Source organism: Lytechinus variegatus, chromosome 3, assembly GCF_018143015.1.
Source record: "Lytechinus variegatus isolate NC3 chromosome 3, Lvar_3.0, whole genome shotgun sequence".
NCBI classification, from domain to species: domain Eukaryota; kingdom Metazoa; phylum Echinodermata; class Echinoidea; order Temnopleuroida; family Toxopneustidae; genus Lytechinus; species Lytechinus variegatus.
In genome coordinates, this window is record NC_054742.1 from 49350180 (window position 1) to 49374596 (window position 24417).

At 36.4% G+C, this 24417-nt stretch overlaps 2 protein-coding genes across 2 annotated transcripts in view; one reads left to right on the forward strand and one right to left on the reverse strand.

Annotated features, from left to right (window-relative positions):
- Positions 1–3960: 3960 nt before the first annotated feature.
- On the forward strand, positions 3961–12665 carry LOC121411239. Its single transcript, XM_041603847.1, has 4 exons — positions 3961–4059; positions 6167–7523; positions 7913–8115; positions 9353–12665. The coding sequence occupies exons 2-4, from the start codon at positions 6184–6186 to the stop codon at positions 9475–9477; spliced, it is 1668 nt and encodes a 555-aa protein (XP_041459781.1). The 5' UTR covers positions 3961–4059; positions 6167–6183; the 3' UTR covers positions 9478–12665.
- The window catches only part of LOC121411240 (pyruvate kinase PKM-like), a 29765-nt gene continuing 16956 nt past the window's right edge, over positions 11609–24417 (reverse strand). Inside the window, exons 3-11 of the mRNA XM_041603849.1 lie at positions 24213–24304; positions 21137–21262; positions 20112–20298; positions 19260–19402; positions 18391–18518; positions 17550–17700; positions 16209–16361; positions 15713–15879; positions 11609–13886 (exon numbers count right to left, since the gene is read on the reverse strand). Of these exons, the coding sequence (XP_041459783.1) occupies positions 13595–13886; positions 15713–15879; positions 16209–16361; positions 17550–17700; positions 18391–18518; positions 19260–19402; positions 20112–20298; positions 21137–21262; positions 24213–24304 (1439 nt within the window). The 3' untranslated portion in view covers positions 11609–13594. The remainder of the gene's footprint in view (positions 13887–15712; positions 15880–16208; positions 16362–17549; positions 17701–18390; positions 18519–19259; positions 19403–20111; positions 20299–21136; positions 21263–24212; positions 24305–24417) is intronic.

The following is a 24417-nucleotide window of genomic DNA, read 5'->3' on the forward strand; positions in this document are numbered from 1 at the left end:
TAGAACTTGGAAGATGTCGGCAGCCCCTCCCCGGCCCCGTCCCCAGCATTCCCTGCCTTGATTTTACACTCATCCTTCTATTTCTTTCTTCTTACTTACTTTCTCTCTTTCTTTATTCCAGTTTCTCCCTTTTCGTTGTTACTGTATATAGGACTATATGTATTGGCGCCGCGCGTGCATCGATCGATCATGATGCCCCACCCCCACAGAGCTAGGATTTGGCCGCTTTTGATACTGCAAAAATAAAGGGGAAAAGGGAGAAAGAAAGGAAAGGAAAAGGATAAGAATGAATATCCCGGGGCCACTTCATGCGCGACCAAAAAAAACATGTAAATATGATGTCTTTTTCATGCAAGATAGGCCGGTACGGGGGCACGTGCGTTATACGTACGTAACGTAATAAAGGTGTCAAAAACAGTAAAATAATTATAAAAGGGGGATAAAAGGGCATGTCTATTTCGCTAGGAAAGCTACGTGTTTAAGGTCAAATTTAAAAATACCAAAAAGAAACTATTATATAAAGGATAAATTGCCCCAACAGTCAACAGTACGTGTTTAGAGTCCTATTTACCCGAGGTGTGGGAGGTGCACTGGAGCGTATATAAGCCCAATGATGTAGGTAAAGGTGACGCCCGTGACATTAAATATCGCTGTACTTGTTAAGGGGTTCAATTCAGGGAATACTTAATTGCCAAGTGTATCGTTTTGTTTCCAATACTTTTTAAGGGTAGGGTTTCACAGGCCAATACGGTTATGGGGTGCATTTTCAAAAAATACGTTTTTAGTGTGCTTTTCGGGACCCATGGTCGCGCATTGTATCCACTCGTCAATGGATGTGCCCCCCCCCCCCCCCCGGATGAATATTAAAGAGATGATGTGGAAACGGAAAGGGATCGATATAGGCCCTATAGGGCTACAATAACTGTGAGACAGAAATATATTAACGGTCAAGTCCACCTCAGAAAAATGTTGATTTGAATCAATAGAGAAAAATCAGACAAGCATAATGCTGAAAATTTCATAAATCAAATCGGATGTAAAGTAAGAAAGTTATGACATTTTAAAGTTTCGATTATATTGTTCACAAAATAGTTATATGCACAGTTTAGTGACATGAGAGAATGAGAGAATCGATGGACGGTGTCCCTCACTCACTATTTCTTTCGCTTTTTTTTTTTTGAATCATATTTCAATTTTTACACGGTTTGACAATAAAGACCAACTTGACTGAAACATAAAATGTTAAACAATGGAAATTCCACACTTCAGGGCGAAACAAACTTTGTTTCGCAGGATAATGAGGAGAAAATTAGAATACATCATATCTCATACAATAAAATACAAACGAAATACTGCGTGTGTGATGTCGTCAGTTCCCTCATTTGCAAACCGACCAGGATGTGAATATAACTGAAACTAAGCGAAACTTAAATTTGTCATAACTTTCTTATTTTCCATCAAATTTTCAGTATTCTGCTTGTTGGAATTTTCTCTTAATCCACTTTTGGTTGGGGTGGACTTGTCCTTTAATCATTTTGAAATTCCTCAAATCAGAAGGGACGTGGGGGGGGGGTCATGCGAGAAATAATAATGGGGATAAGGAAAGTCAAGAAATTAGGGAAATATTAGGTGCTAAACATAATGTCAAAATCTCTAATAGAATTTCATTTTCAAAAGCTTTAGGCCAATATTTTCTTGATTGCTTCGCTCTCTCTGGACTTTTCAGAAATTTGCCATATATATTTGCCCCTTCACAATGTTTAGTCACTTATGCATGGGTTTTACGCCACTGCGTAATTATGTGCGGTTAGGCTAAATAGCCCCGAAAATGGCTGAATCTCGATCTTTAAAGGCAAGTCGACCTCAGAAAAATGTTGATTTTGATCAACAGAGAAAAATCAGACAAGCACAATGCTAAAAAAAATCATCCAAACCGGATGTAAAAAAAAAGAAAGTTAAGACATTTTGAAGTTTCGCTATACATTTATGTGCACGATTCAGTCACATGAAAATGAGAGAATCGATGATGACCCCACTCACTTATTCTTTTTTAATTGCTTGAATTATTTTTTTAGAGGTCCTAGACAATTTTAATTTTTACAGATTTTACAATAAGGACCAATAGTGCAAGGGTCGCGCTTCAGCCCCTTTTCTCCGCCCGCTTCAGCCCACTTTTTTTCCAAAACCGTGCATGTACACAAAACGAAAAAATTACTATTGTGATTTTTTGCATAGACTGAGTCCCCCCCCCCCTACTTTGAAAACCGTTCCGCGGCCCCTAACAATGAAATGTTAAACAATGGTAAATCCACATGTTTAGGAAGAAAGTAAAACTTTCACAGCTATATAGCACAATGAATTACAATTTTTCATAATTCATGTAATAAAAAAAATAGTGAGTGATATCATTAGTTCCCTCATATTAATTTGCATAACGACCAGGATGTGCATATAGGCTATTTTGTGAAATTAAGCGAAATTTAAGAATGTTATAACTATCTTATTTTATTCCGATTTGATGAAATTTTCAGTGTTGTGCTTGTATGATTTTTTCTCTTTACTTAAATCAACTTTTGATGGATCTCGAGAATTTCGAGAATCGGCATTCAAAAGCCCTGGACACCACACTAATAGCACTCAAGGGTTTCTTTCTTTCTTCTTGTTTTTTTTCTTTCTTTCGTTCTTTCTTTCTTTCAAAATTTCTTTATTCTTTCAAAATTTCGCTTCATTCTACAGTGCGTATCAAAAAAAAGTTTACACTTATAAAAAGTCCTGTAAAATTATACATTTGTATATAATATCCTGAAGATTTTTTGACATTTTAACTTTGGTACAGGTCCATTTAAGCATATGAATATATATCTGTCGAAAAATATTTCCGCTTGAGTGAGCACCACTTAGGGAAAAATGCCAGTGAAAATGATTTGAAGATATCTTTTACCTTTTGTTAGCTTTTTCCTTGCCCAAGAACACTTCGAAGTGTGCCATTGCACCCCACCCCACTCCCCCACACATCGTGACGATATTTGCTTTACACTGAGCTGTGATTTTCATGAAATGGCTTGGGCCGCTGATTTTCATTTTGTCAATCATTGTCAAGCTTGGGAAAAGTGTAGAGAAACAAGTGAAAAATTAAATGTAAACCCACTTGAAATGATAAAACTTATTGAAAACATGTTGGAGATGTCTGATATAAGTTTTTGTTTAGATTTAGTTATGTCCTGAGATCAAGATGGTAGGTATAAAAAGGGTAAGGTTGTGCTTAAGTGTTAAAATGTTAATTTAGGTTTGCAAAATTGTTACAGAATGCTTGCATGTATCTGTTTTACTTCAATTGACTCAAAGTGCAAAGAAAATGTATGAGAAATGTTTCGCAGGATATGTTTAATTTCGCCCTGTCCCCTTGGCACAGCGTGAAAACAAGTGCATTTCTGCGCAAAAAAAAAAATCTGCGAGCTTCACAAAAATCACAGTGCTCATTAAGTGTAACATTCTGTCAAAATGTTTACTTTCATTGGATAGATGAGACCCAAACCCAAGAATATATGTGAAAAAATTACCAACATAATTTATATTTTTTTAATTCCCATGGCTTTTTCAAAGTGTAAACTTATTTTGATACGCACTGTATATAACAGTTATTCACATCCTGGATAGCATGAGGGGATTGATGACATCACAAACTCTCTATTTTTTTGCTTTTGATTTTATTACATGAAATGTGTAATATTTCAATTTTCTCCTCGATCAGTAGCGTACCAACCAGCGCACCCCCCCCCCCCCCTCCATACAACATGACGAGCCCGCGCCCGAGCCTTGCCACATGTAGTTTTTATGTCAAAATAGAAAATACACTAATTGCAGTTTAGGTCTTAAAATAGACTACAACACGTATGCATATGGATAGCACACAGGCCTAGATTGATTCGTAAATGTTAAAGATTTTCAGTGGCTGTGCAAACCACCATAAAAACTGTGTACCGGTATGTGAACAGTCTGTAAAGTCTCCTCATACAATTTGCTGGACTAATCAGGACGTTAGATATACTACTCATTGAGGTGAGTTTCTTATATACCGGTATGTTAAATTGGTATTAAGCCAGGCATTGTACGAAACGACGGGAATTTTGGTCGACCGCCTCCGCCGCACGCCTCGGGCTCGGCTCGACTCACATACCGTACATGTACGTGTAGTCGGACACAGCCACAGAGCTAGAGCAGAGTTGCGGCCGCGGTCCACAGGTGACTGTGCACTGCCCCCCCCCCCCGGGCCGGGGGGGGGGGCACTCAGTATATAATGCATAGATGCCACAGTGTAGTGGGTATGTCACTGCTATGCGTGAGATTTTCTGTGAATCTGAGTGAGATCACAGACATTGTGTACGGTACAATTATGGGGATAGGCTTTGATGATAGTTGCGTGAGACAGACAGAGATTTGAGGGGATGAACAAGAGTCCAAAATGCTTGAGTCTCACACATAATGTGTGAGACTTGGTAGCTCTGTATGTACCCCGGAGTGAACCCCCATCTTTTCACTCAAATTTCCATTCCAAGGCATAGCATTTTTGTGTTATTGAGGAAAAAGAAGAAAGAAATCCACTCTGAAACTTCGCATATTTTTCGTTACGCTGTTCTGGTCACATTGATCTACAATGAGCTGCAATTTTGGTGAAAAGCGACCGCTTAGCGCTGTCTGACCATCGCCTCTGCGCGAGCGAGCGCACCTGGCGGAGGCTGCGCTAGCTGCATCATGCACGTATGCCTGTACCAAGGACCTCCGATTTCACAAACATTTCTAGTTCCGAGGACCCTCCTTTTTTTAAGCCTGCTCCAAGGTCCCCGTTTTTTGTCTCGCCCGCGGCAGGCACACCCCTACCACTGTTTGGGTCGAGTGCCCCCCCCCCCAGTGCACTGCACAGGCCTCTGGCCATGCCTGGCCCTTGCACCATTGGCGTTGCTGTAGTGAGTGCGGGTACGGAATTTAATCTATTTTCATTTGGTCTAATATGTAACTCTGATCAAATGCCGATTCGTCCAATTGTCAACTCATCTATCATTTGGTCTACTCAGTTCGTCCGATATAGACATAGAAGTCTACTTCCCATTTTGTCTAAATTTTTAGCCATGTATTTGTTATAACTTGTAATTATTATACTGATGGAAATGTTAAATTGACTAAATAGATCTATATAAATCAGTGTGATGTACATGTAGGATATGGTTTAGGAATAGGATCAACACCTATTTAAAGGGGAAGTTCACCCTGAAGAAAACTTTGTTGTAAAAATAGCAGAAAAAATAGTAAAAAATATTGGTGAAGGTTTGAGGAAAATCCGTTAAAGAGTAAGAAAGTTATTAGAGTTCAAAATTTTGGATTTGTGACGTCATAAACGAGCAGCTGTCCCATGTGTTATGTAATATAAAATGTATGAATTTCAAATTTTGTATGGTTCGTGATGACTTAATTTTGTTTTCTTTTCATGATCGGGTGTGAAATGATTTGTCTATTGATATACAAAAGTTACAGTGAAAACCATTTTCAATTTTCTGAGAAAATGACATTTCATTGATTTTTTTACCATTCGCTATGTAGGAATGCTGCTCGCATATGACATCACAAATTAAATAATTGAAATTCTAATAACTTTTTGATTATTTGATGAATTTTTCTCAAACCTTCGGCAATATTTTTTATTATTTTTTCTGCTATTTTTACAATAAACTTTTTGTCAGGGTGAACTTCCCCTTTAAATGTCATCTCTTTCAAAATATTTACTGCTATTTCTCGAGAACCTGAACAATAATATGCTAGATCTTGATTACTTCCCTATAAAGGGAAAGAGTGCTTAGGAGAAGGCAACAAATTCCTTCTGATAAAGAACATAGTGAATAGGAGAGACCACTTTTCACAATTTACTCATCAATTTGCCAATTCCATAGTATTGGTGATCTTATTCTCTTTAAACAGCGATATCTTTGTTATTCCTTGTATTTTCCTTTTAACTATTGTGTACATGTAGCTCTTGTTATTTGATTTTGAATTTTCTGCTCTTATGTCATGAAAATCATTTAACCAAGGTTTGATCTTAATTGAAAATGTAGATTAGCTGTAGATGTAATACAATACGAAGGCATAATTTGTCTGTTTCTTTTCATCATTGCAGATTAGAAGGGATATAAAATGGCTGTAGCTCCACTTTCACTATTACAAGTGTCATCTGTTTTCAAAAGATGTGGACTGCACATGATTGATAAGACTTTGAGCCTGAATTCCTTAAAGGGCAGAAGATGGAATACAGTTATACCATGGGAAGTATCTTTCTTAGATGTTAAGTCAAGGATGGAACAGCTTTACTCCACTCCTTGTCTTCTAAGAACTACTCGTGGGACCATGCAATTGTCACACAGACATTTTTCTCAACCACCCTGGCAAGTTTGGCCCTTGGGCAAACTTGACCCTCCTAAGAAGAAACATTTGAAAGAACCCACTCATTCATCAGCTGTCTCTGTTCTGGATCTTGATACCCACACAGTGTCCTTTCTTGGTAGACTTCATGATGCAGAAACCCAAACAGAGGTTATGGCAGTCCTTCAAGAGGGTGGGAATGACCTATCTACTGTGCACTATGCTCGTGCTCTTGCAAGACTTGCTGATATTGTCCATGAGCAAAAGCAGGAAGAAGGCCTTGTAAAAAGTACCATACATGGAGCTCCTGTTTTATATGATTCACGGTTCAAACATCTTTGCCATTTAGTTCTCCAACATTCCCGGCACCTAGGAAATGATTTATTTGTAGACACACTGGAAGCATTGCAGAAACTGAAAATTCCTCTGAAGAGCAGCATGATGTACACATTTCTAGTGCAAGCTGAACAGCGGGTCAATACATTCAATGTCGCAGAACTAGCCCAGTTTGCAGGTGTTTTGAGTCGATATCATTATCATAGGAATGCTAGGGTGCAAGCCTTGGTTAATGCAGTTGGTCTCTTGACACCACAACTTATTAATGATTTAAGAAACTTACACCACACCCTTACCCTTATTACAGTAGTGGGCACTTCACTGGACAGTGTATCTCGAGGTAGAATCGCCAACATGCTTCTTGCCATATTAGCTGCAGATGAAGACCGTTCACTGAAGGACATTTCTCAGGCTGTCTTAGCTCTTCATAAGATTGACTATAAGGTAGACATCCTCCTGGAATTAGCATGCCCAGTGCTGACTCATAATATGGCAGATCTATCAGACTCTGATCTTTACCATCTGCTGTGTGCATTCAGTGGTTTGGGCCATGCTGATCAGGACTTCTTTGAAGTAGCATCAGAGAGAATCCTTGAAGACATTGACAAGTGGAGTCCTACATGGTTGATCAATGTTGCCAAAGCATTCAGTGTTGCTGAGATGGAAGCACCTCTTTTGTATGATCGTATTATCAGGAGAGTGATGGATAGTGATGTGAAAAAGCTCAGTCTCTTGGACATGACCAATCTTGTCTGCAGCTTACATGCTCTGGGCCATAGGTAGAGTATTTTGATGATTTGAAGCACAATATAAATCATACACTTTTCGTATCAGTAGAATTTCTCATTTTCTCTTTTATTAGAGAGAGGGAAGGGGGGAGGGGGGGCTTATTCAGAGGTTCAAAGCATCACACAGGTTACTGATAGATATCACAGTATCAATAGGGTTTTGGGGGGTTTTAAATCTTGATATATGAAGGCATATTATATTAGGGACAGCACTAAGAGTTAATATGTTACGGTACTTTTTACCGGATGTTTGTCAGATGAATGTTGATACACTTTCCTGTTACACCATGTAAAATAAATTATGTAATGAATGATCTATGCTGGTGACCTAATGGACAAATTATTCAGTCAAATTTTCAATTTTTTCACAATTTTTCAAGGCCTCCATCCAGCTGGGACTTCGGAAACTTTGTCACCAAGGCTACAGGATCTTTGATAGCTGATACTTCTAGGTTATCGTATGCAGACTGTAGGACTGTCTTGTCTCTAGCTCATTCTCTAGCATCCGTGGGCTACTTTCCTTCAGATCTGTGGCAGTTTCTCACCAGTAGAAAGTTTGCCAACTGGTTTATGATGGTCAAAGGTATGAAATTTAACCCTGAATTATAATATAAAGGAATATACATGTATTTTATATCTTGGTAGTTCACAGTTTTAAAGTAATTCATTCATATAGATGTAAGGGTTTTTATGCATCCACCCACTGTTAGTGGTTGTCAGAGGCATTGTTTCCAGTTACTTGTAGTCCGTCTGTCCATCTGGTTTTAATTCTCCAAATAATTAAAGAACCTTGTAAGGGATCAACTCAAAATTTGGGTTGTCTATAATTCAATGTACATGTGCATATGATATTAAAAGGAGTGACATCGATCTGATTATTTAGGAAGAAAAAAATCACACAGGCCATTGTGTATGTTTTATCCTTGTGATTACTAGAGAATTGTTTAATCTAATCAAATTTGTCTCATGCATGCATATGGGAGTAATATCTGATCTGATTTGGGGTCTAAGGTCATAGAGGCCTTAGCTAATTGCCACAGTAACTCATCATTTTATACATGTGGATTGAAATGAAATTTGGCTCACATGAGTAATGATTAAATGAGTTTTGGACAAAAAATTCACATACGAAGTGTGATATACATGTAGTTTTGTGCTTGCCATCACAGAGGCATCAATTTTGACTGCTTGCAGTTGAGAATCTGTAGTTCAAAAGAAGCAAGGGATTGAAAAGCGGGGATTGAGTCCTTATCAGAAAGTTCATGAAAGATCTTCAATATTTTTTTATATATTGTTTCATGAAAAAGATGGATACTCAAAACTTGGTAAGGTCTTCATATGGTTTATTTCCAATTCGTCCAATTGCCAACTCGTCTACTATCATTTGGTCTACATGTACCATCAGTTCGTCCACTATCCACATGGTCTCATTGCCAATTCATCCACCCACCATTTCATCTAATAACCAGTTGGTCCAATAGCCATTTAGTCCATATGTTATTTGGTATAATTAGACTAAGTGTTAATTGTCCAAAATGAATGAAAATGAAAGATATTGGACCAACTGGTTATGTGATGACATGGTCATAGACGAAATGGTGATTAGATGAAGTGATGATTGGACCAAATGGTTGTTAGACGAAATGTTGATGAACAAAGTGGTATAAGACTTAATGAAAGTAGACCATGTGGAGGGTGGATGAGTTGGCAGTAGCCAAATTGGCAATTTACCATCATGTATGTTACTACCAAGTTGCCATTTTGTGCCATTAACTAACTCATGTATCTGATTGTTTGTTCTTTCCCGATTTCACTTTAAGATGGCAAAGAATACAAGAACATGGTTGGTGATATCAAGGTCTTATCCGAACTCCTTAAAGACAGTCATCTGGATGCAGCTGACATGTGGGCCGTTGACATTGAGAAGTTATTACCCTTGCAATGATATTGATTTGATTTGAAGATTACAGTAGTAGCCAAATGGACATAGTTATTGACTTGGAGCTTCAAATGTTGGAAATGGAAACACTGGAAGAATTCTATTCTGACAGCTGGTATCAACAACAGGGCCATGACTTAGAAAGACTTATGATGGATCCGGTCAATCTCAACTGTATGGAGATCCATCCATTTTCTTCTACAGGAAATTTGCACAATCTCCTTGTAAACAGAAAGAATCACTGTATCTTCAAGAGAACGATGAATGTATGAATATACATCATATCTAGAAAATATTTTGAACAAACCATGCAATTTAGATGTTGACAGTGCTAGCCATCTATAGTTGTGGTTGATCGGATGAATCGCAACTCTGTAAGACGGGGCCCAGATGTCTCATAGGTTTGCAGCATTAATGGTTATTATTTCGTGGGAGAATGGTTTTGTCCCATGGGTTTTGTTACAAACAGATCACTGCTCATTCCATAGATACATATAGGTGTGAAGTTCCAAGGGACTTTCAATGCAGAGGCAACCGACTATTTCCCAAGTAGGTTTGACGAAAAAACTCTAATTCTAGAGTAACACTTGAATTCATGATCATGACCTTTCGCATCTGAAGAGCTAGTCTAGATCTTGACATTAGTAATTTCTTTGGAAAACCCTACACTCACTCATTGCATTGGTACACCAATACAGCATTCCTCTTTATACCTTATTCTAGAATGAGAGAAGGTGAAATGAGGAGTACTGGTGTACCAAATACAATGAGTGAGTGTGGGGTTTTCCCAAAAAAATAACTACTAATGTCCAGGGCTCCGTAACACAAAGGTTTACAATCAGTCGCTAAATACCAATCACCAATCAAGATCATAGTTGCATGCGCACTCTGTTTAAAAAACTGACCCGGAACCAATCAGTGCGGTTCTTTCATATTTGCAATTCATTGCAAACCTTTGTGTTACGGAGCCCTGATCTAGACTACTGAAGAGCCTTTCTTAGAGCCAAAGATTTATTCATGTTGCTTTAACCACCTATGAGATACCATAGTTAACTCTTTCTAATAAAAATTAAAAAAAACAGATTTATGTGATTAGATTGTTAGTCTTCAAAAGATGAACCAAAAATATTGCTGGTTATTTGTTGATTTTGTGTGACACTTCATTCACTTAGCTAAACTTTTCAGCATCATAGGCATTGTTATGATGATGACGACAAGGTACGATACCTAATGTTAGTTCAGTGTTTTCTTGAGGGATTCCACAGCCTAATTTGGTTGAAACTAGAAGCCATAGGCATTGCATTCACAAGGTATGTCACTGTTCTGACAAGATGCTGCAGCATGATTGATGGCTCTTGGCCTCGGCAGCTTGACGTCTTTATAAGCCAATATCTAATTCAATCCTTAAGTCAGATGAATTAGTGTTATTTTCTTAAGAAAATTGCTCCTATAATTTTGGTGGTTGATTCATGAATGAGGCTTGGTACTGTACAGTATTTAATTCACCTCTCGGGTAGAGTTGAGCCAAATAATTTGACAATGTTTGGCAGGTGATGGATTTGTATGCAGTCATCTTAAGCTGTGCAGAAATACAAGGTAGAGCTTTTGGTTCAATGCACTAGTAGCATGTTATTCGGCAGCAAAGTGACATCATAATGCTCTTCAGTGAGTATTTGACTTCCATTTTGGTTAACTAATCTAAAATGCCAACTATTGAAGTGAATACTAAACAAGGATATTTCCTAGCAAATTATTCAGTGAAAATCTTTGCTTCATCTAAGTTTTGAATTAAATACCAGCCCAAGAACTTATTTATTAAAAGTAGTGAGAACACGATACTGTACTGTCCCTGAACTACATGTTATTTTTAATGTGTTTTTTGCCAGGAATAATGTGCAAGTGAACAATTGTCCACACTTTTTTAAGCATCCAAACAATTTTGACAATCTGTCCTTAAGGTACTAGTTGTGTAATGATTAACTTATTGGTCAATACACTTCCACTGTTAAAAAGCAGAAAATGAAATATTTTTAACAAATCTCACAAATTCTTGCTTGTTTTTCTTCTATAACTGATTCTAATTATCCTGCAACAGTAGTCACAAAGGAAAGAAAATGCACATTTTCTTTATGTGTGATTTAGCATTTATTGCCTTCAAAGAACCACAAGCTCATATCTGGCAGTTTTTTTTTTCATCGCACATCAGGTCTTGTGTACCACATCAACACATGTAACTTCCAATAACCTATTCCAAAATAACCACACGTTTTGCAACTAACATGCACATGCTTCAAAAAATATAGAGGTTCACATGGGTTACACATGTACTGATACTTAACAGGAATTCTAACAAAGAAGCAGCTGTCAGATTCAACTGGTAATTTCCATTCTTGAAAATGGGAATTCCAAAAGGACAATATAGTAACTTGGAGAAGAGAAAGCAACTTCAGTTTGGGTATTTATAGCACACTTCATGTTAATGGGACATGTACATGTATGTATGATTTATGGAAAAACGAACAATTCTATCCCAATCAAGACTTTGTTTGCTGCAATATGAATGCATATGTTCACAATTTTCAAGTTTCTTTTCATACAGGGGCCCTGTTCCACATCCCATTGAAGCCCATTTCAATTCTCAGCATCATTCTCAATATAAAGTATACTTCTGATAAGGTTTCCAAGTGTTTGGACTTATAATGGTATCAAGAGAAGATCTTCAATTAAAATTATTTCAGTCAAAGGGAATTCAGATAGCTTGACTGTGAAAATTGATCAATTACTCCATGGTAACAACTGTGACATCTTTTACTTCAGTCCGATATTAGCACTTAAACTTGCTCAGACGTCAACAATAACCAGGCATGTCAATTTAAACATCAAAACCATACAAATATCTGACTCCCAGTATTGCATGTACAGAATACATGTTAATTTCAGCAAATAAAAGTAAATATTTCTTACAGGGTCCCGACCTTCATTTCATAAAGGTTATCTTGCAAATTTATAGAATTCAAGTAAAGAGATACTTGGTATGTAAATATTCATGAGATGGATGATTATCAATTTTTCATTATATAAAAAAAATCTGAATAAAAAGCTTAAAGCTAGCATTCAACCAAGGTAGATTGATCAAACATATTATTCAGGTGGATCATATCCTTATAAATAAACAAACAACAAAGTGCAAAAAATAAAAAATAACTTCAAACTAAGTTTGGCACAACATGTATAACCAAAAGTTATTTTCTTGACACCAGGCATTCTAGCTAGTTTTTCTTCTGGAACACTGCAAAGAAAATGACAATTCTCCAATACTCCAAAAAATACTGTTTAAAAATACGATATACATTAAAACTGTTTGTGCTTAGTTTCACCATTATCATCTATATTGGTCATTGTTTAATTTTAGATGGATAAAAATCCAAATGACCCATATAACTGGGGTCAACACAGATACATGTATATGCTCATGAAGTAATACATATTCAAAGCTATTGTTGCTCTGAAATACCTTGTTGCAAAGATTAGAGGGTAGTCTCCAAAACATTAACAAATTGTGGAACATATACCTTGCGCACTTTTGTGCTTACAGTTTCACCATGATTATTTCATAACATATGGGTAAAACAGACAGTATGGGATAACATATAAGATGTAAATTATGGATTGAATATACCACGATGTCAATGAAGGTGTATTCTTAAATACTCATGAAAGTACCACTTAATCATATTTCTACAAGAACACCTGTTCTCTATATTATATACCTGAGAGGAAAGCCAAGTCCTCACCATCAAATGACAAAATATGGAGCCACATTTTCCACAAATACCAAATCAGTCACAGGTCATGGATTTGTTTGTTGCTGCTGAACATAGCTACCAACAGAAAAATAAACAGTAAATGTAACCCTGTTTGACACCTACTTTTCTGTGTGCAACAAATATTAAATCTTTTTACAATCACCACCAATATCTATACTAAAAGTGTTTCAATCTAAGACACATGGAGGTCATTACTTAAAGCAAATGACAGAGTAAAGGGTTGAGATTGTATATTGAGAGGATAAAATCTGCATATATAATTTCTTTGGATTTTCCTATCTATCAAAGGTATCTCTCTAAGAGTAAATGATGCGCATGGTGTTGGTGAAGCCTGCACCTGATCGCCAACCAGTTACTACAATGACGGGGGTGTTATCTTCAAAGAACTTCCTGCCCTTGCCGACCTCTACGGCAAACTTGACACGGTTGTCAATATCCTCAGACCAGATGCGGTCCTCTTCCTCGGGGTAGGGGTAGAGGAGAGGAAAGCAGCCACGATGGAGATGGATCTGACGAGCAATGACTTGGTTACGGGTCACTGCCAGGATAGGGGCAAGAGGACGGAAGCGGGAAATCATGTGGGCAGACCTGAATATAGAGAATGGATATAAGAGGCAAAATATATTGGAGAGGTTGAATCAACTTCACACAAATATGTGATAAAAATGAAAAATGAAAAAAAAAAAAAAAAAAAATGTCCTTTACAGTCCTGCATTGCATTATAATTCACTGTTTCTATTGACAATTATAATAAAGACATCAATAAAAACATCACATCATTCCATCCAGGCAATAATAGGTTTTTTATTTTATTTTCAGGGGCTACTTTAACCCTAAAAAGACTGGGGGGGGGCCTTTTAGGCCCCCCCTGTACATAAATCGTGATTACTTTTTTGCGCATGAAGCGTTCGTGCCGCCATTTCATGACTTTTTTCTCTCGAGTTTTGCGCAACTTTTGATACCAAATTTGTATACCCCCATGCCGCGGTTGCGGAGTTACGTAACATTTTCGTATCACATGTCACGTAAGAAATTGAAATTTGTATTCGTTTGTGTGTGAAGTGTATGGTATTTGAATGAATGTTATACACATTGTTTTCTAACTACATTTTGATTTGTTTCTTTCTATATTATGTCACTTGTGAATTCAAGTAGCAGTTCTAGGATATGAAAATAATGAAAAACATTGCATAAAAAAATAAATACATAAGAAATGCAAAATAAAGAAATACATAAGAAATTAAAATCAAAGAAAAACATAAGAAAAGTAGTGCAAAATACCAGAATCGCTTGCAATAAAACATGCCAATTATTGTATATCTCTACATAACGCATGCGGAGTACTTATTTGCATATTTAGTAATAACTAATTAGCATAAGCATATCTAATAATTCAAGCATGAAACAACACAATTCCAAGATAAACAACCTCCTCTTACAGCTGAAAACCTTGAAACAGGAATTTATGGACCGCAATAAGTACCAAAATATGAAAAATTCAATTTTTTGATAAAAATTTGCATATTCACATAATTATGAATATAATTTGCATAAATTATGTGATATCTCTTATGCTTTGTTTTCACCAGCTAGTGTACATGTAACCCATCACTTGTTTATCTTCCAAGATTGCTTTGGCTCATTGCAAGAGAGTGTAATGCAATAAAACATGCCAAATGTTGTATTTCTCTACATAACGCGTGCAGAGTACTTATTTGCATATTTAGTAATTACTAATTTGCATAAGCTTATCTAATAATTCAAGCACAAAATAACACAATTCCATGATAAACAACCTCTTCTTACAGCTGAAAACCTTGAAACAGGAATTTATGGACCGCAACAGGTACCAAAGTATGAAAAATTTAATTTTTTGATAAAAATTTGCATTTTCGCATAATTAATTATGCATATATTAAGAAATACAATGAATATCAGTATTTTGACTATGTTTTCTTTTAGAGGAGATGACAAAGGATGTGTGTGCCAAATTTGGTTGCGATCGGACGACCAACGGCCGAGATCTTAGGGGGGGGGGCCCAAAAGGCCCCCCCCCCCAGTTTTTCTAGCCTCCAAAATAGCCCAGTCTTTTTAGGGTTAAGTTTAAGTAATTTTATACCAGATTATAAAAAACATGTGCTTCCAAGTTAGGTTTTCCAGCATATATCTGTCGTCCCCAAAAAATTGACCTAGGAAAAATAACCATCATTAATTCGTCTATTAAACAAGCTTGTGGCTTCAATCGCATAAAACACAAAAATGAAATTATATTTCCATCACAGCTTCTGTCTAACTCGATGATCAAATTCAATAATAGTTAGCATCATCAGATGATTTCTTTCTATGATTGTTACTCGTACAAATCCATCATCAAGGAGTGCAACATGGGTGTGATTCATGAGGAGATATCTTACCTTCCAGTCTTGGTGAGTACAATGATTGCACCAGCCAAGCATTTATAAGATGCTTCCACAGCTGCAATGGCTACAGTCAAACCAGCACTGGTTGGCATATCAACCTCCCTGGTCAGTTCCTCAAACTGCTGCCTATGGAACACTGCGGCCTCTGCCTCTCTGGAGATCTATGGAAAACGTACCCAACAAGAAAAAATGTTATGTTATTGAACATATACATCCAATGGGTGTAGTAACTTGTTTGTAATATCATTACAAATCATTGGCAATTAATTCCAGAATGCCATTTCCTTTAGATGACTCTAATTTCTACTGACAGATGAGGACATTCAATAAAATCATCATGATTCTTAATAAAACATATCAAACATTTTATCATTGTAGCTGTCTATTCATAATCAATGCTATTGTCATAATTGAACATTTCTTCAATTACATAATTGTAATTTAATAAAGTAATTGAGCCCAACCCCGATGATAGTAGAGTAATATTTACCCTGTGCATCATGCTAACAGCTTCCACTGGGTATTTGCCCTTTGCTGTTTCTCCTGATAACATGACACAGTCTGCACCATCAAGAACAGCATTGGCAACATCACTAGTCTCTGCCCTGGTGGGACGAGGGTTGTTCACCATACTCTCCAACATCTATAAACGTGTGATAAATTACATAAAAATATCAGTGTCGGTACAGTAGGTGCATTCTTAGTCACAGTTCAAATTTGCTTTAGGTTTCCTTTAAAAAAAACACAACACAAGGCATTAGTCATTAGACTTGAACGAGATAACTGCATGTTTTTATATTCTATTGTTTTTTTAGAAATTATATTGTGTATTTTTTTATGCTACATATACCATGCAAAACCTGCTGTTTACCTTTTAAAGCATTGGACCTGGTACAATTACTATATCCTTACCTTGTAAACTTTAATTTTTGGTAAACTACTTTTCTTGAATTAAAAAGTGACATCAATAACATTATTATGTCGCACCAACTGGCAAAAATACACACCTAGACCACTTTTCATAGCTCCCTCTTAATTGTTAATTGCATCCTAACATGAAAAATAAGAAAGTCTTGCAGATCATACAGTATTTTGCTATTTTTGTGAGGAATTATTAAAGCCGGTGTACAGCTTTGGAAAAGGGTTAACAGTATAAACTCTAATGGAATGTCATCTAACTTTCCAATATTACAAATGTGTCACAGCCTCTAAATCTTTATTCAGTGGTTGATTATTTGTGAAAAATCAGAATTTGTTTATTTTTTGAGAACCAAGAACCCTCAGGCCTCTTGGTAGTATTATTTTTTCTTTAGAAATTACCCCTTGAGCATTCACCTATATATTTTGTGATTTATTAGTAAGCTACAAAAATTAAATCCTAAAATTTTCAGGCCATTCTATGCTATGCTTGAAAAGAGTTGGGTTTTTTTTATATTGATAAAAATATTACCAAGATATTTTCGAATAAGATTCATTTTTTATTGTACATCATTCACATCTAACACGTTTTAGGGCAAACTCGTTCACATGATTTAGTAGTGATGGAATAGCTATATTCACTGGGAAGGGGGAGGGGAGTGACAAATGCTTTAAATTGCTAATACTTGAATATATCTTAAAATTTTCCACAGCTTGTTCTTTGGTCATGCCTGTTGGAGTAAGATAAAGATCACGGGAGCTTTCCATGATAAGTTTTGCCAGTGATTTCACCGACAGATGTTAAAAGCTACTACAAATCATTGCACCTGATTGGCTGAGAGCAATATGGTCATTTGAAATCACCAACAAAACTGCTCATGAAACTCTCCCCTGCTAGATCCTGCCCCCTCACCTGAGTAGCACAGATGACAGGTTTACCAATCTTGTTACATCTACTGATCATCATCTTCTGAGCTAGGAAGACCTTCTCTGGGGGGATCTCAATACCGAGGTCACCACGGGCAACCATGATACCATCACTTGCTTCCAAGATCTCATCAAATCTACAGGAAGGAAACCATGGAAACGTAGCATGGCTTTAATCAGCTTACACAACATTTTTAGAGATTATTTTTTCATCACAATTAGTCAGAAGTGAGATTTCAGGGCTTGGCATACATAAAAGGCATCTGTATGGACAATGATGTTAGATGCGTATGTGCCTTTTTTACAAAGTGAGTTTAGAAGAGGTATCCCTTCCCACTGGCAAAGTCGGCACATATGAACACTTAAATCTTCTCAAGGTAGTAAGGAATCAAATCCACAGAAAGGCAACCAACGAAAGGCATCATGACTTTGAAGTTTAATGAGGGAACGTTTGAGATATCTTGCAGTGACTATTTTCTGTATACTTCTTGTCATAAAATTAATCACAATTTCTGTTGCCAAAGCCTAGACAAGATTATCAGATGGGTAAGCATTGACAATTTTCAAAATGGAAAGCTTCAAATATCTTTTTTCATCATTATTTCTTTATAATGTAATTTCAAAGCTCTAAATACAATACACAATAAAGAATAATTAGTGGAATTTCAAATAAATGACCTCAGAAACAGCTGGTACATGTATGTAGCAGTACAAGGTATCTACATGCATACAGGATATACAAGCACAATTACGAGTGTATTGCATGGACTGTACATGCAGCATGGAGTGGCCCCTAAACATCATAGTTCTATCTTTAGCTGACTTACTTGGCTACACCTTCCTGGTTCTCAATCTTACTGATGATCTTGATATGAGCTCCTTGTTCACCCAATACCTCTCTCACCTGTTCAACATCGCTAGCCTTGCGGATGAAGGATGCAAACACCATCTCAACCTGACAATAGAGGGGTAAGAGGAAATCAGATTTAGCTTGTGCATGCCTCACAAATATTTCCTGTGTGTCACATTTCACAAAGATGAACCACTGCTAAAAAAATATTCAAAATTCCCTGGACAAACAAAATGGAAGAATGTGTATTGTTAGACATATTCAGAATCATAAGCACCTACTCTAGTCAAACTAGGATGCAAAATACATATCAAACCCTGACAGCACAGGTTACATGCTTAAATTCTACCATTCAACAGGTAAAAGAGAGAACTGTTTTATCATAAATATAATTCAAATAGTTTTAGATTCCATCTTGTTTTAACTGAAAATAACATTGATCCTAAAAGAAATAGAGGGTTTTTAAGCATCGACATGACATTTGCTCCTGCGACAATTGCTCTGGGCATAATTTCTTGATGTAAGATACATATGATGTAGGGTAAGGGTTGCAATAGAGTTTTATGTTAGGTTAAGGGTAGGGTATAAAATAGTGCTAAACGTAGGGTTGAAGTTGGTCATTCCATTAGTGTGTTAAAGTTAGAGAAGAGCAATTGTCGCCAGAGCAAATGTCATTAAACTGATAAAGCAAGCTGTCATCGCAACTTTTCATGACTTTTCTTTGAGTCTTGCACATGTGTGACCAACCGAATTGTGACTACCAACGACCCAGCAGTTTTTTGGTGTCAAGTTTTTTAGGGGAGAAAAACCTTTTATCAGTATTTACACTTAAGGGAATAAACTCACCCCATTTTCTAAACCAAATTTGAGATCCCCCTTATCTTTCTCTGAGAGTGCAGGCAAGTCTACTTCAGCATTGGGTAGATTAACACCCTTCCTACTACCAAGCATGCCTCCATTGACAATCCTGCAGTCTAGGTAGTCAGAACCTGTTAAAAAAAATATAGACCTAAGTGCTTGGGTAGACACAAGTAGGCATCAATCCTGCTTTGCAAGCGTTGGTTGTCAATTTTCATCCGAATGAGGTTTTCAATTCTATGAATATATGCCTACATCTTAAATGTTTCATAATGTCATAACTTAAGTGAAAGAATGTTGGAGTATGGAAATATTTCTTTGTAAAGCTATTTTTTTCACATAAGCTTTCCCGTCATGAGAGAAAACAGATTCATTAAGATTCCTGCTGTCCTGAAATACCATGGCCATTATGGATAATTATTCAGCTATCAAAAGAACTTGCTCACCTTTGACAACCCATAAAAGCTCTTCATCAAAGTAAACAGGATTACTGCACCTATTTCAAGGGCAATCAAATAGTCCTTTCATAGAAATTTTCCTTTGAATTTTATCTAATCCACCACTTGTCACCTCTGTCAATGCCTCATTAACAATAGCTTGAATAGACTGAAGCATTAAACCCCTCTTTCCTCACACTGTGCATTATCCTCTAAAGTCATTGAGCTATCATTTCAAACTGATAGTGATAACCCCCCTTTCAGATTGGATTCTGAACTAAAATTTAAAATTTGACGACACTTTTGGTAGTTTTGTGGTGTATGGTTTCGTGGTCACCTATTTCCTATGAGCAATAGGCTGCAAAAATATCTCATTTGCCATTTACATACATTTTTAACTTACCAATTTCAGTAACTTCAAGAGCAATCAAACCATCATCAACAAACACAGTGCCTCCCACATCTAGGACCTTTCTCATGTTTGGATAGTCAACGTAGATCTTCTCTGCAGTACCAGACTCGGCGTCAGATTTGTTCAAACTTAGGCGGATTGTCTTTCCACTCTCCAGCTTTATCTCAGCCGAACCTCCCTGCAATACATGAATAAAGTGATCTTTATGGAAGTTACATTAAAACTGAGTCATGAAAAATATTTTTTTTAAAGAGAAATTCCAGTAGTTGCAATAAGCACTGAATTCTTGAGAAAGTCTGTAAAACAAGGCTTAATTGTCAGTATATCATCGAGGATCTAGATCTGGTACATTTACATAAACTGAACTTTGTGAATGTGAAATCTTGAAATCTACGCTGAAAAATGTTCAGACTGAAGATCCCCAACACAGATAAGCGCACGTGGGACAGTGTATAATTATTGCTTCGAATGTCGGGCCCGACGCTCTACCCGAATCCTGTGCTTATTTGCTGATTTCTCAGCAATTACACAATTTCTTCCAGAATCCTTTGGCACATACGTTTTATTTATACAAACAAACACTTTGGTGGTCAATTCATTGGATTCTGTATGAACTCATTTTAATATAGTTACCAAAACTAGCATTTACCTTTAACATATGAATTCACATCTTCACAAGAGATGCTGTCATCAGTAGATGTATCCTTTAAATTATTAACAAACAAAAGGTGTTCAGCGATGGGATCGCAAGGCCAGTTTTATTCTTCCAATCTAAAATTTTCTGCCAAGTTTCTATATGTACACAATATCTTGAACAGCTCTGATTTCTATTTATCTTGATTTTCCTGACATAACCCAATTATTAAGAGTATCATGAAACTCTAGCATTTCAAGGAATTCTAACAAGTACTCATGTAGATCCAGGAGGTAGAAATGGGCGAATGTGAACAAATATCTTGCTTAACAATGTCGCCTGACATTGTCTCACCAAGATAAATTAATGCATAATTACTTACACCTGACAAGAGTCCAGTTCTGATCTCTGGTCCCTTTGTGTCAAGAGCTACAGCAATACTGCATGTACGCAACTGGGTGAGACGCCTCTCAGCCTCACGAACATTTTTTATCGTCTCTGCATGGTACTACCAGATGAAAATAGAAAAATATAATCAGTAGAATTTTTAGTTACATCATTGACATTTAATGTTTTCAATGGGGAGCATAAAAACAGAAGTATCACATGGCAATATGCCACATATGTTTTTTTTAATTTTTTATCTTATTTCCCTTTTAACTCACCACAAGTTCAACTGTAAAAACAATCTATGATTCCATGGCTTGGTTATTTGGTTTAGGTTATTTTGGAACTTCAAATCTGGCAATATCTGAGTATCGTATATCATCAACAACATATCAAATGCAAATAAGACAGAAATATTTGATGAGCTTAAGACTCGCAAAGAATGGGGGAAAAGAAACCTTTGGTTTGTAACAAGCTATATTTATACATTTCTTTTTTTCTAAGTTTTCTTCCATGTTTGAGTCTCTTTTTGATTAAATTGAGTAATAAAAATGTATCCGGAAGGATGTATGTAGCATAGGTGGTATGCTATGGAGTTTGGAAACCCTTGTTGGAATGTTCCCAAGGGAGTTGGAAGGTGCATACAGTCAGTGCAGGCAAACAAGGATCCAACGTGACCAAGTTAATATCTGCAAAAGTGCTTAGAGGCATTATTTCAATATACTAAATGCTATGTGTCCTGCCATCCCCAAACAATAAGTTGCCCAAAATGAACTTTGAGATTTTTATTGAGCTTTAAAAAGCACATCCTAAATTAAAAAATTATATAACTTGGAAAGATTGATCAACAATAATCCACACGTGTATTTGATTGAATGCAGAAGAAATTCATTGACAGCTTCAAGACAATGGGAAAACAAGGTTTGAAATTTGGGGTTCACTCAAGCATACTGTGCAATTTAAGTCAAACTTCCAATCAGTCCAGAAAAACTGACTTAAAAAAAACCTCCTGTATCTCATTTTTTATTTAACTTCAAATTTTGACAGTATGAAGAAGAAGAGTTTCTCTTTCAGATAAGCTAATTTTAATTTTGTACATTTTGGAGACCAAAGCACTGTTTTAAATATGTACAGACAACCTTACCTGGTGACTTATTGTTGGTTTTTGGGTGACTGGACACATACACCAGGGCTCCACACTAACCCATTTTTTCTACTGGTCCAACCTATTCATGTCGGACCAGTAGATACCCAGTTTTTCAAATTTTTACTGGTCCGAACCTAAAATCTACTGGTCCCCCAAAATAAAGAAAACATTAGAAAAATGCGCAAGTTTATTTGTCTAGCCTTTCATTCCCCCCCCCCATGAAATGAAGGAATGAAGGACAAAAAGAAAGCAAGACAGAAACGAAGAAGGAAAGAAAGAAAGGAAGGAAAAGAAAGAAAAAAATAAGAGACAGGAAGGAAGGAAAGGGAGAAAAAGAAAGAAAGAATAAAAAAGGAAGGAAGTAAAAAAAGAAAAGGTAAAGAAAGGATAGATGTGAAGGAAGGAAAAAGAAAGAACTAAAGAAGGAAAGGAAGGGAGGAATAAAGAAGGAACAAAAAATAAGAAAGAAAGAAAGAAAGAAAGAAAGAAAGAAAAGAAAAAAGAAATGAAGGAAAGAAATGAAGCAAGCAATACAGAAAGAAAGAACAAATCCAGAAAGTAGTAAAGGAAAGAAAGAAGAAGCAATAAAAAAGAAAGGGTTAAAGGAGAGATGGAAAGGACAAAAGAAAGGAGAGGAAGGAAGGATTGAAAGAAGGAAGAAAGGGATTAAGGATGAAATAAAGGAAAGGTAAAATGATAGATAAAAGGAAAGAAATAGATAAAGGAAGGAAGGGAAGGAAATACGCAAGCAATATAAAAAAGAAAAGGTAAAAGAATAGATGAAAGGAAGAAAAAAAGAAAGACTGAGAGACAAAGAAAAGAAATAAAAAGGTAAATGAATGATGGGTGGAAGGAAGAAAGAAACGAAGAATGAAGGAAAGAAAAGGGTAAAAGAAAGGAAAGAAAGGAAGAAGAGATGAATATAGGATGGATGGACTCAAGAATTAAAGAAAGAAATATATCAAAAAGGAAGGAAGGAAGGAAAAAAAAGAAAAGAAAAGGAAAGAAAGAGAGAGAAAAAAAAAGTAAATAGAGAAAAATATTTTTAAAAGGATAGAAAGAATGAAAGAACGAATAAAATAAAAAAGAAAGATAGTAAAAAAATTAGGGAAGAAACAAAGAAAGATTGAAATGAAAGAAGGAAAGAAAGATAGGAAGAAAACAGAGGAAGAAAGCTAAAACTATCATCATAAATAATTGATCAATTTCTTTTTGGCCCAATTAAAATAGCTACGAAAGAAAGTCAGAAACCAAGTGTATCAACACACAGATAAATGCATATGTGGGGCTAACTTGTATTCAGACGATATCACCCGAAACCCGATCTGTTTGAACCAAACAAAAGTGAAAATTTATCCTTTTACTGCTTACAAATGACAGAGTTACTCCAATTTTTAGGAAATATGGACATTATAAGAGCCTTTCATGAGTATGAACCGCAAATTTTGACAGTTCTGTGAGAGATTTCTGCCAGAGTTTAGCCAGGCTTCGTTCGCGCAGCCAGTAAAGAATTTACCACGTGAGTTGTGTGGGCTAGCTACATACATGTATGTACACTGTATCTGCTCTAGTAGCAATTACGTGCGATTCATTCTGTGTGTATTCTGTGTGTGAATGACAGAATTTGTCGGGGGGGGGGAATGGTTCGCAGTGCATTTGATCATTTCTGGAAAAGTTATTGGCCCAACAATGGTTTTTATTACTGGTCATGTCGGACCCTTAAAATCTTGCTATTTTTTGAAAAAAATTACTGGCCCGACAATGATATTTTTTACTGGTCATGTCGGACCAGTAAATCTTCCTAATTCTGAAAATCTACTGGCCCGACAGTGATTTTTACCGGTCTGGGACCGTCGGACCGCCGCTAGTGTCGAGCCCTGCATACACTGTATATACATGTAGATTTTTAAATTATCATCATTACCTCATGGGATCCATGTGAGAAGTTCATACGAGCAATGTTCATGCCATTCTTGATCATATCCATTAGAGTGTCTACACTACGGGAAGCAGGTCCTGCATCAACAAAAGAATTTAACAATAATAACCATGAAATATATTGGAATTCCCATTCTGGCACATATGTTATTTTGGCATTAAATTCATTTGATAATTAAGACAAGGCAAAA